General features: G+C 37.5%; 1 protein-coding gene across 2 annotated transcripts in view; it reads left to right on the top strand.

The window, feature by feature from the left end:
• UTRN (utrophin) overlaps window positions 1–16,110 on the top strand; it is a 341,691-nt gene that overhangs the window by 291,655 nt on the left and 33,926 nt on the right. For both annotated transcript variants that reach the window (XM_054514244.1, XM_036379859.2), the window contains 3 exons: window positions 4,906–4,991; window positions 11,652–11,809; window positions 14,125–14,291. In XM_054514244.1, the coding sequence (XP_054370219.1) occupies window positions 4,906–4,991; window positions 11,652–11,809; window positions 14,125–14,291 (411 nt within the window). The remainder of the gene's footprint in view (window positions 1–4,905; window positions 4,992–11,651; window positions 11,810–14,124; window positions 14,292–16,110) is intronic.

Below are 16,110 nucleotides of genomic sequence, written 5' to 3'. Positions count from 1 at the left end.
TTCCCCTTTGACTATTATATTGAAAACTTAATGTAGATAATTCTTTAAGCCCATTGAGACTTTATTTAAACTTTGAAAAATCAAGGATGAAGGTTTACTGAGAGAAAATTACATAAATTACATTTTACAGTCTGTTTCCTTGTTCCCCTTTCAAATACACTCCAGGAAGAAAAAGAAAAGCTAGAAGACCAGGCAGCAATTCTAAGCTGGAATATTTGGTTTTGTTTTCTAAACTGGCCTTTACAAAAGAGCTAATTTGTGTCTTGGCATTTCCATTGTATATAGTGCATTGGTGTTATGCATATAAAATGTGTCAAGTTGTTAAACTGCCAACAAAAAGCATCTGTTAGTCACATGTTGCTAACCTGAAATTTAATTACAGATTCACAGATTAATGGCAAACTGAATAGTTCTCCAGACTTAACCTGCAGATGTCTTTGGCCCTTAAAAAGAACCTATTTATTTTTAGAAAAGGTCTGTTATGTTCTGGTTTTTTCTGACACATTAGGAATGATTCATTCTGTGCAGAGGAGAGAAACACTAAAATTACTCAGTGACTTTTACTACATCAAGGACTCAAAGGTTGTTCCAGACACCAACATCTGCCCTTATAAACATTTTCCATACTTAAAGTTCTTTGTTTTAGCTAGTCCAAAGATTATTTTCTTTTTGGTGAAATTAGAAATAAATATCTTGACACTTAAAATGAGAACTGTGAAGGAAGTTTTGCTCTGTAAAATACTTTGGCTAGGCCTGTGTTTAAAGCATCCAAAGGCAATAACTGGTGGTTTTTCTTTTCAACTATATACTGTCACATTTGCTGAAATCTCTAGACATCATTTATATAAAAAGGACTGATAGCTTTCAGTAGTAATGGAGTAGCTTAACACCCCTTGAAATGAGTTGCTTCTATATGTACTGATTCAGGGTGATGACTCATTTCAATTAGAATTACCCATAAAGAAACCTTTTTGTGCACTGTTTAAATATTTTGCAATGTTTATCTGACTTCCTGTATTTCAACTTTTAATTTTTCTTAGGGTTTTTTTAATGCTAGGATACTTTTGATAATGCCTTATTTTAAATTGAATTTCTTTGGTACATTAGTCTGAGAAGGGTATCTGTGGTATCTATGCTGACATTTTCCATATGATCAAAGCTGTCTTTCATGCTCATTCTCTGCAGCACAATCTTCCCCTGAAGAATCACAACTTTGTTTTCATTGCACTCATACACCTGGCAGATTCTAACACCAGCCTGAATTAATATCCCAGGCCTTACCAGCATTTCAGTAAAATCTGAACTTCTGAGGAATGAGGATGAGATACCTGCTCAGTCAGCCTTAACTTTATGTATGCCCTGGTTTTGACAGTAGCTAATGGAAGTTTTCTTCACGTTCTCCACTTGCATCCCCTGTGTTTATGATGGCTCTTTGGATTCATAGAGCACTTGGTGGGAGCAGCTTAGCAGGCTGTGATAGCAGTAAGAAGGCTCTGGGAAGGTTCTGGCCCTCTGTAAGACAGGAAAATGAGCTCCTTTATCTGACTTGTCTAGGGGAGATGTCTGTGCTGACCTTCACTGATCTACCAGGCTGCCTTGTGTTGCTGGGCTATGCAGATGGCTGCAGTCCCTGGTAGTCCTCAGCTGCAGTGCCAGTGTTGTCTAGGCCTGAGAGCTCTTTGACAAGAGAAGGCTGAATGGCTCCGGGCTCATCTTCATTCTCTAGTTTTCCTTGCTAGCACCTGATGATTCTATGCTATTGTCCCTGCTCCCCCAGGGACATAGCGTTCCTCTAGACTTCATGTTATAATTCTGTTTTCTAAAATTCTATTGTATATTCCTGTTTGCAATCTCTTATATTTAATTGCGTTGCCTGTCTGACAACTTTTTTTTAATCTGGCTAACTCCTATATGCAGCTGTGCCTATGACTGGTTGTGCCTTTGGCATTCACGTGCTTAGATAAAATGCTTATATATACTGTGTCTATGTCATCACAATGCTCCAGAATATTTGCATACCACTGTTGGTAACCAGTAGTTTTTACACTTACATTCAACAATTTAGTATTAATTATATCCTGGTTAGTACTTTTATAATTTACAGGTTTCACAGGCCTCTGTTTTGACTGTGGTATAGACTGTGTTTGCTTGTCAAGAAGTTTTGGATCCTAACTCTGTGTTAGAAAGTTATTTAGAGAAAGGAATAGATTCAGGCTCCCCTTCAGCAGGATCAGAGCAAAAAAATACCTGAGCTGCCCAAAGTGGCCTTATCAATTGATTTTGTAATGACAAGCATGCTTGTATTGCTATAATGAGTCTGTATAGTGTGCTGACGTTTGTGGCATATATGACACATGTGGCATAAATTTTTATTAATTCAGAAATTAAAAAGTTTCTTGAATCTTCCCACTGTAGAATCTTGATTCTTAGGTTTTGTACACATAGGACAATTAGATGGTTATGCTGCCATTCAGAAGCACCTTGCATGACAGGCTTCTGGCAAAGTAGCCTAATAGTCTCCCAGCAGATTGAGGGAGGTGATCCTTCACTTCTGCTCAGCATTGGTGAGACACATCTGGAGTCCTGGGTTCTGGGCTCCTTCAGGGAAAAAAAAAAGTGGACAAATTGGCATGGGTCCAGTGAAGTACCATGAAGACAACTAAGGACTTGGAGTAACTGATGTATCAATAAAGGCTGAGGGAAGAGGAGTTTTAGGGGGACCTTATTAATGTGCATAAATACCCAATAGGAGCAGAAGAGAAGATGGAGCCAGGCTTTTCTCAGTGGTGTGCCGTGACAGGACAAGAGGCAGCAGGCACAACTTGGAACACAAGAAATTTTGCTTAAATATATGAAAAGAAGATGTTTTTAACATAAGAGTGATCAAACAGTGCCACAGGTTACTCAGAGAAGCTTTTTAGTCTCCATGCTTGAAGATACTGAAGTGGGATATGATCCAAGGAAACCTGCTCTACCTGGCTGAGCAGGGGCATTGGTCTCTGGAGGGCCCTTCTGATCTCAGTGGTTTTGTGACTCACTAAGATGGGAAAACTTCAACCATTGGCTTAGAAATTTCCAAGCATTGGCTTGGAAATGTCAGGACTGCAATGTCTATGAGTTTAGGGGGAGAGAAGGAGTGTGTGTGGAAGTTGCTTTTGGTGTGTTGGTTTTTTTACTGTATATATGACATTGCAGTGTTGTATCTGTTTCCAAGAAAGAGACTAGGGATAAATATGTTACTCTTTCAAAAAATGTCATCTTGCAGGCTTTGTAATTATTCATGTAATTTATTGAGAAAATATTTTTTGTGTGAAGGAAGTTTTTCAAAGATCCTACAGAAATCTCCTGAAATCAAGAGAAGCTTGAAACCTTTGTGCCCTGATCTTTTAGCTGCAAAGTCTCACTCTCTGTCTTTAATAGACAAATAATATGGTCAGTTCCGAGTTAAATCCAAATGAATGTTCACTTTTTTCTGTCGAATATAAATTTAAAGCACAAACAACCATACAGAGGAAGGAATAGAGAAATAACTTTATCAGGGTGTAAAAATGAGCCATTTAGATGGCAAGGTATGCCAGAATGATGTAGTGTCTGTGATTGAAAGAGGTAATTTGAAGCTAAGCTTGGATATAGAAAAAGGTGGCACTTTTATAGCATTCTGGAAAATTGGGTCCTGATTTTCCAACTAGGCAGTAAAAGTAATAGATGTTTTTGATTAACTTGGCAATAATTTCTGTATACCTCTGTTCTGTCTTATGGAATGAAGATACTGATGTCTAGTGTTACTAGATTAGATGATTTTGTGAAGACAAATGCATTACTATTTGTAAGTTGCTTAGCTAATTTATCAAGAACCCAGGAGTAAATTAATAATTTTGTATTCAGCACAACATTTGTGAAGTAAATCAGACAGTAGACCTTATGCTGAATGGATAGGATAGAAAGAGATATGTAATAACCACTTCAAAAGTAATTAAAGTATATATAACTTCTGTGTGGCAGAAAGGACCAAAGTAAGGTTTTAGGTGATAATCTATTTAGTGTTATCTTACTTGTTGGTGAAAGACCTGGCTAACCCTATGTGTGTAATATATAGAGTTTAACTATTCTACAGATTTTATTTTGCCATGTCTCATTTAAAAACAAATTGTGTCATGGTTTTTTCATGTTTGAAAAAAGAGAGAATTCTTAAGATTGTGTTTCTGCATTAATCTTCCTAACTTTAAAATTGTCCTTTTCCCTGTAAGCTGGGTTTGTTGTTTTAGTATCTTTCTGAACAGCATTTGACCTGCAGACTTAACATTACTTGGTTTGGTACCTACTTCTCTGTTCTCAAGTTGCTTTTTAGGTTTGGACATACTTTTTTGTCAGGCTGGACAAGATGAGCATGAAGTGACATTGCTTAAAAAGAATGACAGCTCCAAATCATTGAATTAGTGCATGTGATTGCCTCTTTATGTCCCAAAATTTTGTATGTCAAAACATTTAAAACATAAAACAAACAAAAAAAGAAAAGAAAAAGAGATTTAATTACTGTGATGTCAAAACTTGGTTTCATCTTACAGTCATTGTGTTTCACACTGAGTAATAGGCCTTCCTGCTGTGTGCTCATGTATTTTTTTCTGTGTGTATCACATTAATAAATTACTTTCAGAACTTTGCAGAGCTAAATGTCTGTTCTTTTGTATTAATACAGGCTGTTTTGACATGTAAAACCACTTGGAAGGCAAGATGAGCTTTTATGAGGGAAGAATTCTTAATGTGATTTTTAGTGTTAATGGTTTTTTTGAGATCTGAAGTATATTTGAAATGTAACTCTCCAGTGTCTTTGTATTATATAATAGACTAGAGTGGGAATGAAATAAAATGAAACTGTATTAAATTGTCTTGTCTTTATAATTTCAGTGGCCGAACTGGAAAAATTCGAGTGCAGTCTCTGAAAATTGGCTTGATGTCTCTTTCTAAGGGCCTTCTGGAAGAGAAGTACAGATGTAAGGAAGAATTTCTTTTACAAAATACTCTGTATAATTAAATCATGTACAATGACAAAACACCTAGCAAAATTTGTAGTAAAACATTTCTCATGCTTGATGCAAAGCACTTTTCTTTTGAGTAAGTAAAAGAGAATTCTTTCCATTATCACCAGTGACAATGGTTAAAGTAGGATTTATATCTTGGCTGGAAAGTATTGCTGTCCATTCTAAATCATCAGAAGTCACAGTACTGAGGTCCCCAAATGAAAAGGAGAATATAGCTTTGTGGAAGATAGAGAAGTATTATATTGATTCTGTTATCTCTTATATGTGTGTATGTTTTGTTTAGGGGAAAAAAGCAAGTTAGTGCTGATTGCATCAGATTGATATGGCTGATAAAGCAAGGAAATACATCAAAGTCCTGCAATTGTATTTAGTGGTCTACGAGAAAGACTATCTGAACTCTAAAAAGGGTTTTCTAGTGTATGTGCTTTCTGCCAGAATTGCACAATGAAAGTTTAAAATAGGTTGATTTTAGTAATCTCATAAGCTTGAGATATACTGAGTAATATAAAAATATTTCACAAAAAGAAATGCAGGACCAGAAGAGAATTTAGTAACTTTGTGGAGAAAAAAGCCCTGACAAATACAGAAAATAAGATGGAGCACTATATTACAGCATTCTAGATGATGGACATTTACATATTATGCACATAATCTTAAATTTGCTGTTCTTTACAGTAGTTCCTTGACTCATTTTGGAAACCCATGAAAAAAGTTATAGAGGGACTGAATTTGCTCCATGTACCTTTGGAGCTTGCAAAAACATTTCTGCTTTCCTTAAGAGCATTTGTAAGCAGTCCTGTAAATTTAGTTATTAACATTGAACAAAAGAGGTGTTTTATGCATCGGGACATATTTTGACATCTGAATGACATACTGAGACTTTGGGGTGTTTAGTTTCCTTCTGTCATTTGACATGTGTGTGAAGTATTCCATAACTAAAAAAGGGCTTGATGGACATACCTTTGTTCCATGTTGACAATTCAGGAGGCAATCTGTTCTGCATGAAATAAAAAGCTTTCATAAAGTGTAGGAGTTAGGCTGTGGGTGATAAACTGATAACCCTAGGAAAAGATGGTTTTAAAGAAACTCTAAAACCTGAGAATACTCCCATTAAATTGATATTGGTAATACATTAGTATACAGTGGCCAAATAAAGGCACTGAAGCAGCATAAGGAAATTACTAAGTCAGCTTCATATATATGTTGTTGCTTTGTGTTTAGTAGTAGCATTAAAATGACAGCTGATGGTGGCTACAGATTTTACATAATTTATATCAACAAGATGGACTTTTACTCTGAAGGATGTGGTGAGAAGTCCTAAAAATGAGTAGAGAATGAGTCTCAGAAGACTTTTGTACCTAGTGATTGTAACTTCAACCTGAAATGCATCTGAAATTTTAGTTGCTTGAAGTACAGAATTAATCGTTAGATAATGCATCCTTTTTGTTGTAACTTCAGCTCTGATCAATGTGCCAGGCTTTGATATCTATGTTAGCTTTATTGTCCCTATGAACCTTAAAATTGTCACAGAAGAGCCCTTCAGTCCAAAAGAAATTTTGCTAACAAAGGAAGTGTGTCAGGTACTGTTCTTGATTTGCAGTGGCTTTTGAAGTCAGTGTTTTGGGGTCCTCTGGCACAAGCTGTCACAGACTCATCTTTAATATGAGCTCTTTTGGTTCTTTTGATTTTTGTCATACCCTACTAATCATCTCTTGTTGAGAGAAATTTTGTCACATCTACTGAGTTTTCAGTCCTTGAGTAAAAATTGTAATGCAATTCCTGAGTGTTTTCAAGAAAGTCAGTCACTTGGAAAAAAAACAGGACCTCCAAAGATGGATGCTTAATGCTAATTACCTGCCTTTTGACTTTTCCCTTTCTTTGACCAGCTCCTGGCATTTGCTTTTCCTTTTGGCTGTTCTAAGAGTTTCTGAGGTGTTGGCAACCACAGGCTGCTCTGAGAGTGACAGCCGTCAGATGGTTGTGGTTAGAGCCCTCAGCAGAGCACAGACTGTGTCAAAAATGCACTAGCCTTGGAGAGGCAAACTCTTCTTACAGTAGTTGGTGGTAAAATAAGCAAGTTTTCTTGTTTTAAAAACTTTTGGCTGAACCCTTAATTCTTTTGTAAAACTCTTGACCAGAATGTTTGCTGCTCAAGTGTTCCACCTTCCTATAGACTGTATGTTCATTTCCAGTACAGGGAGGATCTTTTCACTTGACACATTTTTAAAAAATGTTTTGACAGAGAGCTTTTTGTGATTTTTTTTTAATTTAATTAAGCTTCTTTTTAAGATTCTAGACTTCTGGGTTAACATGAGAATGGGTCTTTAATTAAAAGTCTCAATTGCTTTAGAGGAAACATTGAAGCCTCAATTAAAGAATGCCTATTCTTGAAAATGTTTAAGACATGCTTAACTTCAAGCACATGCCTGAGTAGTCCTGAGAATAAAAATCGACCTGCAAAAGTAATTCAGTAGTTGTGGGCTGCTTACATCTATGGTTTGGGGTGAGGAGTCTCAGGCTTCTTTTCTGTTGTTGAGGCTAATGTCCTGGTCTGGCCATAACCGTGCTATTCTCTGCTTTCTCTTCTGACAAGGAGGGTCACTTGTGAGCTAGAATGCATTTGTATGTACTTCACTCTACACTTGTTTCTAACACCCACAGCCCAAACTGGCAGCAGAAACAGAAAAAAACCCACATGGAGTTTTTTACAGTGTGTAGCTTTTGGGTAATGTGTAAAATCTTTAGGATTTGAGATGAAAGAGAAGGGCTACTTAGTAAATCCCATCTTCTAAGCAGTTCAGTTTTCAAGTGATGTACAACATCCTTGAAATGTGGTGGGTTTTTTTTACTGTTATGTTTATGTTGTAAATTTTCAAATAATTCGGAACTAACTTAAAAAAGAAGAAATTAGAATTGCATTCTGTTTGTGACAAGGCAACATGAAATGTGGGTTGTGAACATCTTTCCACTAACTATCTGATTATCCTCTTGATAGGAATTCAATAAACTTTTCAATATTTTCAAGTATCCCTTTCTTTATCAACCATTAAGTACTTTTTTTTCAGGTTGTCTAGCTAAGTTACAGAGTCCCACTGGCTGTAATCCTCAAAATACTAGTGTGAGGCTGAATTTCTTTAACTAATTTCTCTTTCCTGGTTTCTGGTTTTTTCACACAACTCAGATCTGAATAATGTTTTCTCTGCTTCCTCAGTCATTCTTCTTGTACTTTGGTAGAGTCCCTTATACAGTTTAACCTTTATATCAATGTATTTTATGTTGAAACTCCTTTAGTGTGTATGTACATGTTAACAAATTTAATTTAAAAGAAGTTGTGGCTTTTGAGATGGCTGATGTGTGGAGTCTCTTTCCCACTAGTGGGGAGTAGGGTGCTGGGTGCTCCCTGTCAGAGCTAAAACAGGCTCTCCTCCATCTCCCACTTGAGAGATGTTCCTGCCATGCCTCCTTTGCCAGGGAATGGCTCATGGGTTATTTGGAGTAGGTAGGCCAGATAACGAGAGCATTCTCACTTTCCATGCCTTCAGTTTTGGAGCTTCTCCTCCTGCGTGCCACATTGATGGCATTGAGGGGTTTGGGAAAAGAGAGTGCCATCCATGAACTCCTTGCACCTGGACAGCCTTTGGTTGTGGCACAGCTGGCAGTGTTAAAAAACAAATGATTTGGAGGAGTTTGAGCTCTTCAAAGGTATTTTGCTGGTTTCCTCCTAGCTAATCACTTTTCCCTCTCCTGTCACATTGTTTTCCTCTATTTACCAGCTCACAGTCAACTGAAGTTTTAGGGCTTAGGAAATTACTGCCTCCCAGCTCCAGCAGCTAATGAATTGTTCTTCTTTAATGGCCTGTTTCCATTGCAGATTGATGCAAACAGAAAGAATAAGACAATTTTTTTCTTTTTTTTAATATACTATCGATTTTTTTAAACTGACTCTTAGAAATTGAAAAACTTTGCTATCTTCGGCCGAAGATAGCCAGGATCTGGGCTTGCCAAGAGGAGCCTGCAGCTGGACAGTACTAATTCTGTCCCCTAATTCTGTCTGTGTTGTTTTGGTTTTTTTTCTCAACACTGAGTGAACAAGGTGCTGTAGCTGCTGTTTGACTAGGCAAGAAAGGGCGAGAAAAATACAATAAAATCTAAAAATTAGTTCAGTCATTTGGATTTTTTTTTTTGTGAAGGTCCTTTCTTCTGCTTCCACCTCCTTTGAGAAGAAAAAAAACTGTGCCCAGATTGTCTGAAGCACACTGACAAAGCTTGCCAGTTGCTCCAAATGAAGGGCAAAACAATTTACACCATGTAATAAGAGTTACTCATGAGTGTTTCTGAACAAAGGTTGTCTTTTTCTTGATCAGAAGTGCAGTCAGACTGAATTTTCAAATGTCATTTATTTCTAATTTATTGGTGGTTGTTCTGATTGGAAACATGAAAAAGTAAGGGCATAATATAGATGGATTCTTTTTCTTTTAAGATTACTTGGGGCTTTAATCCAAGCCAGCCATTGAATGCAAAAGGGAATTGTAAAAACCAGCTGGAATGAATATAACAATTTGATTCCACTTCTTCTGTAATTTGTACAAATCACAGAATAAAAATATTTCTTAGATAAACTCAGCATTTAAGGTGTTTTCAGAAAAGATTAATCTCTTGACTGAGTGCTAATTTACACAGCTACAGAGTTCATAATCAAAATTGTTGGCAGAAACATTAACATTTGAGCATTTTAACAATTAAAATTGTCCAATCAAAGAAACATGCTAAGAAAGCACATGAGAAATAATAACTGTACTGCTGACAGACCTATTAACTCAGTGCTTTACTGTGAGTTTAGGTACAAGCACTATCTTCCTTCCCAGTGCCTGTATCTGGAAAAATTTTCTTCATCCCTTAAATCATCAATTTTTTCCATTGTTGCAGTCATCCTGGTTCATCCATTTATACTGCAGGGCTTGACATCTGCCTTAGGAAAATGGAATCAGTGAAGGAAAAGTACATGGAAGCAGACATGGTTATCCAGGAAGAAAATGTGATTCTTGTTTAGCTCAGGTTTTTCTGGCTGCTGTTCTTGCTTTAAGCTATTTCACATGGCCAGATGTGACTTGTAACTTCCAGTCTCAGTTCAGAGTGATTGTGCTTCTGTCCCTAACCAACTGAAGCATGACATATTTTTTAGCACAAGAAGTCGATATCTGAAATATTATTTCATTCTTCATAGAAATATAAAATAGTTTGGTTTGGAGGGGGCTTTAAAAGGTTATCTAGACCAACTGCCTTGCAATGAGCAGGGTCATCTTCAGCTGGATCAGGTTGCTCAGAGCCATGTCCAGTCTGGCTTTGAATCCAGGGATAGAACATCTACCACCTCTCTGGGCAACTTGTTCTAGTGTTTTGCTACCCTCATTGTAAAAAAAAAAAATATTCTTAATAACTAGTCTAAATCTACCTTCTTTTAGTTCTCAAACCATTACTACTTGTCCTATTGCAACAGGCCCTGCTAAAAGGTGTGCTCTTAGCTTTCCTGTAAGGCCCCTTTGAGTATCAAAAAGCCACAATAAGGTCTCCCTGGGGTCTTCAGGTTTAACAATCCCAACTCTCTCAGTCTTTCTTCAGAGTGATGGAACATCTCTCCTATGATGAGTTTTTAGCCCTTTTCTGGATCTGCTCTAACAGTCCTTCCTGTGCTGGGGACCCCAGAGCTGGACTTGGTACTCCAGGTGCAGTCTCATAAGAGCAGAGTGGGCAGAATCACCCCCCTCAATCTGCTGGCCATCCTGCTTCTGATGCAGCCCAGGATACAGTTGTTGTTCTGGGCTGTCCAGCTTTTCATCTGCCAGCACTCCCAAGTCCTTTGCCACAGGGCTCCCTTCAGTCCCTTCATCCCCCATCCTGAACTGATACTGGGGGTTGCCCTGACCCAGGTGCAGCACCTTGAACTTGGCCTTGTTGAACCCCATGAGGTTCCCAGGTTGTCCAGGTCTGGATGGTATCCCATCCTCCAGGTGTGTCAGCCACACCACTTGCAGATGCTGAGGGTGGACTCGATCCCTTCATCTGTTTTTATTAATGAAGATATTAAATAACACTGGTCCCAGTATGGGCCCTTTAGGGACATCACTCGTCATTGTTGTCCATCAGGACTCTGAGCTGTTGGCCACATCCAACCAATTCCTTACCCATCTAACAGTCCACCCATGGAATCCATCCCTCTTGAATTCAGAGACAAGGATGTTGTGGGGGACTGTATTAAAAGCCGTACAGAAGTCCAGAGAGGTGACATTTATAGTCATGCCCCTGACCAATAATGTAGTCACTCTATCATGGAAGGTCATTAGGTATGTCAGGGAGGAATTTTTACTGGTGAAGCTGTGCTTCCTCAAATCGCCTTCCTGTCCACTATGTGCCATAAGAAGCTATATAGCTTCATTTTTTTGGCCTTATTTTTCTCATTTGTATGGTTATGAATCAAGATTAGATGAAGGTTTTGGGACAGTGGCCATTTGTAACCACAACAATAATACAGAAATTAAAAGCTTGAGCTGCAGCATTACTGAAGGTGGTGTACATGGAAATGGAATGAGATGATGTCTTTTGTTGATGTTGCAGACCTCTTCAAGGAGGTGGCAGGCCCTACAGAAATGTGTGACCAGAGACAGCTGGGCCTTCTGCTTCATGATGCTATCCAGATCCCGCGACAGCTTGGGGAAGTGGCAGCCTTTGGTGGCAGCAACATTGAACCCAGTGTGCGCAGCTGCTTCCAACAGGTAAGATAAAGACCTTCATGTGAAGAACAAAATAAAACCAAACTCTCTCTTAAGTTTACAGATTCACTTATACATGCTGATGTAAAAAAAGAGAGGAATATAAAAACATCCGCTGGGTTTTGAACAGAAATTAATATGCTCCTGCAGTATTGGAAGTATGGGAAATTCATGTGAAAATGCAGCTGGGAAAGATGGTTTATGGTTTAGGAGAGGATCAAACAGATTTTGTTTAGCCAAAAGAATATATAAATCTTCATGACTCTGACAGTGTTTGTGGCTCTAAAAGCTGTTAAAAAATTTTGTATTGGCCAATTATCCTGCTTTGCATTGTTCAAAGCAACCCAATGCTGTGAGAACAACATGCTTTTTCCAGCTGGAATAAGGCATGATCTCAACAGAACAAGAAAATGATGTTGATATTAATTTTTCACCTTGTGCATGAGGAAATTATTTAGCATTCTGTTACTGACAAAAGACCTTGCAGTTGCATGAAACTTCAAGCATAGTCTTTTTTATATTGCAAGCAGAACATGGAATAAAGCTCTTGCAGCCTGCTGTGAAGCTCCACAATACATGCTGGGGGTTAATGAGGCTGCAAGGAGTGTCTGTCTGTTTAAAGAAGATGAGAATTAAAAACAGAATGTTGTGATGGACCACAACTAACTCAGACTTTTTCAAGGATGCCTAAGGCTCCAAATGTTAGGTAGTGATAGCCATTCTGCTTCAATGCATTATTTTTATGAAAGCAGCTGATTTGAGCATTGTCAGAAATCTTATATGGATTAAGAATACACCATGCCTTATATAAAATTACTGACTTGGATATTTCTGATTTTATTTAATTGAACATTAAAGATTTAGTGAACTTTCAGAGGATTTTCTTTTGTCATTCTTTCTTAGAGATTTCTACATTTTTGTCCAGTTCTTTAAAAAATGCAATTGTGCTGACTTTTTTTCCTGAACTATTAGATTCATTTCTAGATTCAGGTGATTAGGATTGGAAGAGTGTTTGTCCAGGTCATGAATAATTTGATAGATACTTACAGAAGTTGGTTTCACCAATTAACCATGTAAAGCTACCCCTGATGTCTTAACATTGCTGCTTCGGACAATAAGGGATGATGCTTGACTTATCTATCACTGGCCTTGAGTGGTTTGAGTCATAGTGAAATAAATTTTTCATTTATTATTCACAAAGGGACCTTTTATGTCCCTCAAATATCTACCCCATCTCCCATGCTATTCAGCTATGGGTGGGGGGTACTAGCAAGATACTGTTTAAATACTTGATGTATTATTACAATTATACTGATAATGAGGTTGCAATCCCTCAGCTCACAGGAGTAGTTCAAGTTTAGTCCCTGGTTAGGAGAGCGTAGAGAAAATATGCAGCTGCATGTCAGTTATCTCAGCCCAGTGAAAACAAGTATTTTGTTGGTGAGGAAGAAACACTCTTTTGTTTCCATGCTTCTCCCTCTTGTTGCCAAAAATGAACTTGGACCATGAATAGGTTAAGAAGCTTTCCATCATGTGTAACCATTTAAGAATAACTTTCATTTTATGCTTTATTTTATTGCTTCCATTGCGCTCAGAAATATTGAGCTCTGTTGTTATTGCTGACAAAGTTGATGAATACACTACCTTTGTAGCTAGGCTCCTCTTAAAGAAATTGTGGAAGTGTGTTTGCTTGCTTCTTAAAAGAATCATGTTAATACATTAGCTCAAATATATTCTTGCAGTGACTGGCTATAAATGGCAGATTCCTTTCTTGTTCTTTGCCTGTTTGTTTGTTTATTGTGTGTGCGTGTTATATTTAATGTGCTAACTAGAAAGAGTACCATGGGCTTAGAACACAATAAAAAATTGATAAGTCTTGGGGCAATCAGCACACACATGCAAACACTACTGACTTAGTATTTTGTCATCAATCTTAACTCAGAAGATAACCATGTCTTCAATATGTCTGAACTGCAGAGTGTGCTCACTTACTTTTCGACTCAGTTCAGTTGAAGGACAGCTTTACTTCACAGCCTGTTACTTCTGTACTATGTCCTCCATCTTTCTTACCATCTGTCCACTCTATCACAGCTGTTTAGTTTTCTAAACTCTTAATGACTTCACTTATTTTCTTTATTTTAATTTTCATTGAGGTTATTTCTTGTATCCTTTGGTTTTGGATTAAACTGTCATGGAAAGAATTCATGCAGGTTGTTGGGGTCTTTTTTCCATAGATTTTCTAAGGAAAATCTAGTCTGTTGTTTTGTGTTGTTGTTGTTTTTTTTTTTAATTTGGATGTGGGTTTTTTCTCTCCACAGAACCACAATAAGCCAGAAATAACTGTAAAGCAGTTCATAGATTGGATGCGCTTAGAACCACAGTCTATGGTGTGGTTACCAGTTCTGCACCGTGTGGCAGCTGCAGAAACAGCAAAACATCAGGCCAAGTGCAACATCTGTAAGGAGTGTCCAATTGTTGGATTTAGGTAAGAGGAAAGGTGTTAGGTACAATATTTCTCTGAAAATATCCACATTTTTAAGCCTTCCAACAAGTGAAGTTTTTTTCCTGTCTGTTTTTCCACTGTTTTCCTTCTTTAAGATGGGATCTGTCACCCATGGTGAGGCCACAGTGTGGCCTGAGCCAGTGCAGTTCTGGCTCGTGCAGTGCCACTGTTAGACACCCAGTGGTCCTGTGCCTGACAGAGGAACAGGGTGGGCTGTCATCAGATGGTTTTGGATTGGTGGATTCAAGAGACAGCAAATGAAGTGTAAATGCACCCCATGTGTTCTGTAAGCAGAAAGATCAACAGGAGGTGATCAGTAAGAAAAAACGGACTGTCTGTCTGCTCTCCTGCATAAGGCTTGGGAAACTCACTTATGCCAGGCAGTATATAAAACAGCCTTCAACATCAATCTTTCCTTGCTTAAAACAAACACTGATATGTTGCTGTGATGAGACTTGCAATGTCCCTATGTCCCTGAACATAACCTAACTTTTCTCTTTTCAAAGAAAGGTGTGAATTCTAAAAGAAAATGTTACATGGAGAATATTCTCCATGTTATTCTCCTAAGCTGTAGTTGGTACCCTTAGTAAGTCATGCTATGACTAACACGCATTTGTAAATTGATTGCTCCAGTGTATAAAGTGATGCAAACCTTATCTCCAAAATCTGCATTAGAGGCCAGAGGTGAGCATAACTGGCTTTTTCCTCTACTGTGGTCGTGGAGTCTAATGTATTATCTAGGAAAAATATAAAGCACTCAATCATGTAAACACCTCTAAGATTTTTCTTTAGGTATCTAGGCAGATGAGGAATTTTTGTTCACCCTTTTAGAGGATAATAATATGAATCTTGAGGTCAGATTCATCTTGCCTAGTTTTAGGAATGCTGGCTTCAGTCAATCTAATGGGATTGAGCTAGTAACCCTCTTTTTCTTTTTTTATTATAAATATATGTGATTATTTGCAAAAGTAATAATCTGATCAAACTTTGTTGCCTGTCTTAAAAGGAGATGACGCTTTTTAAGTGTTCCAGTCTTTGTTATTGTTTGAGGAAGCATAAGGAGACAAAGCTCTGGCACAGCTATATTATAGTTGTCTAAGTTGCACTAAGTGTAGGAGGGCAGAGAGATGGAAAAGAAGACAAAGACCCATTTAGAATGGGTCATTCTAAATAATTTCTACAATGAAGCTAGAGATCTGCAACAACAAAAGCATCTAGCATCTTAGCAGAAGGTAAATGTAGCCATTTAAAGCACTGTCTCTGAGAAAAGATTATAAACAAGTTGGATCAGCATCTTTTAAAGTGAACTTTTACATTTATAGACACATATTCTCTTGCAAAACAAAACATAAAACTCAACAGGGGAAAAATGTGGGGTACTGAAAACTGCTCTCAGGAAGCAATTTAATTTAAACTTTAACTATTCAGTAGCTATTCAATTTGGTTCAGTTAGCTCATTTTAGTTTCATACAAATGATATAACCTCATCCAGTCAGAACAACCATAGCATAGAAACAGTGGGTGCAATCTGGAATTGAACTGTTGATTTAGTCTAAATAAATAAATCAATCATGTTCCTGGTGATTACATTTAGTACAAGGGATACTGTAGAAGTTTGTTAGCCTATTTATACATACACTCTCTTAAAAATCAACTAAAAGTAAACAAATCATTGTATTTTCTTAGCTGAATTTTAAATTATTCTTACAATTCATGAATGCTTGAGAATTTAATTTTCTGAAATGTGTGTTGAGTTTCTGAGCACTAAAATTACTTACCAACCTTAACTGATGAGTATAAA

The sequence above is a fragment of the Molothrus ater genome, chromosome 3, assembly GCF_012460135.2.
Source record: "Molothrus ater isolate BHLD 08-10-18 breed brown headed cowbird chromosome 3, BPBGC_Mater_1.1, whole genome shotgun sequence".
Classification (NCBI taxonomy): Eukaryota; Metazoa; Chordata; class Aves; order Passeriformes; family Icteridae; genus Molothrus; species Molothrus ater.
Note: the sequence above shows the minus strand (reverse complement) of the source record. Positions and strands in the feature narration are given on the sequence as shown.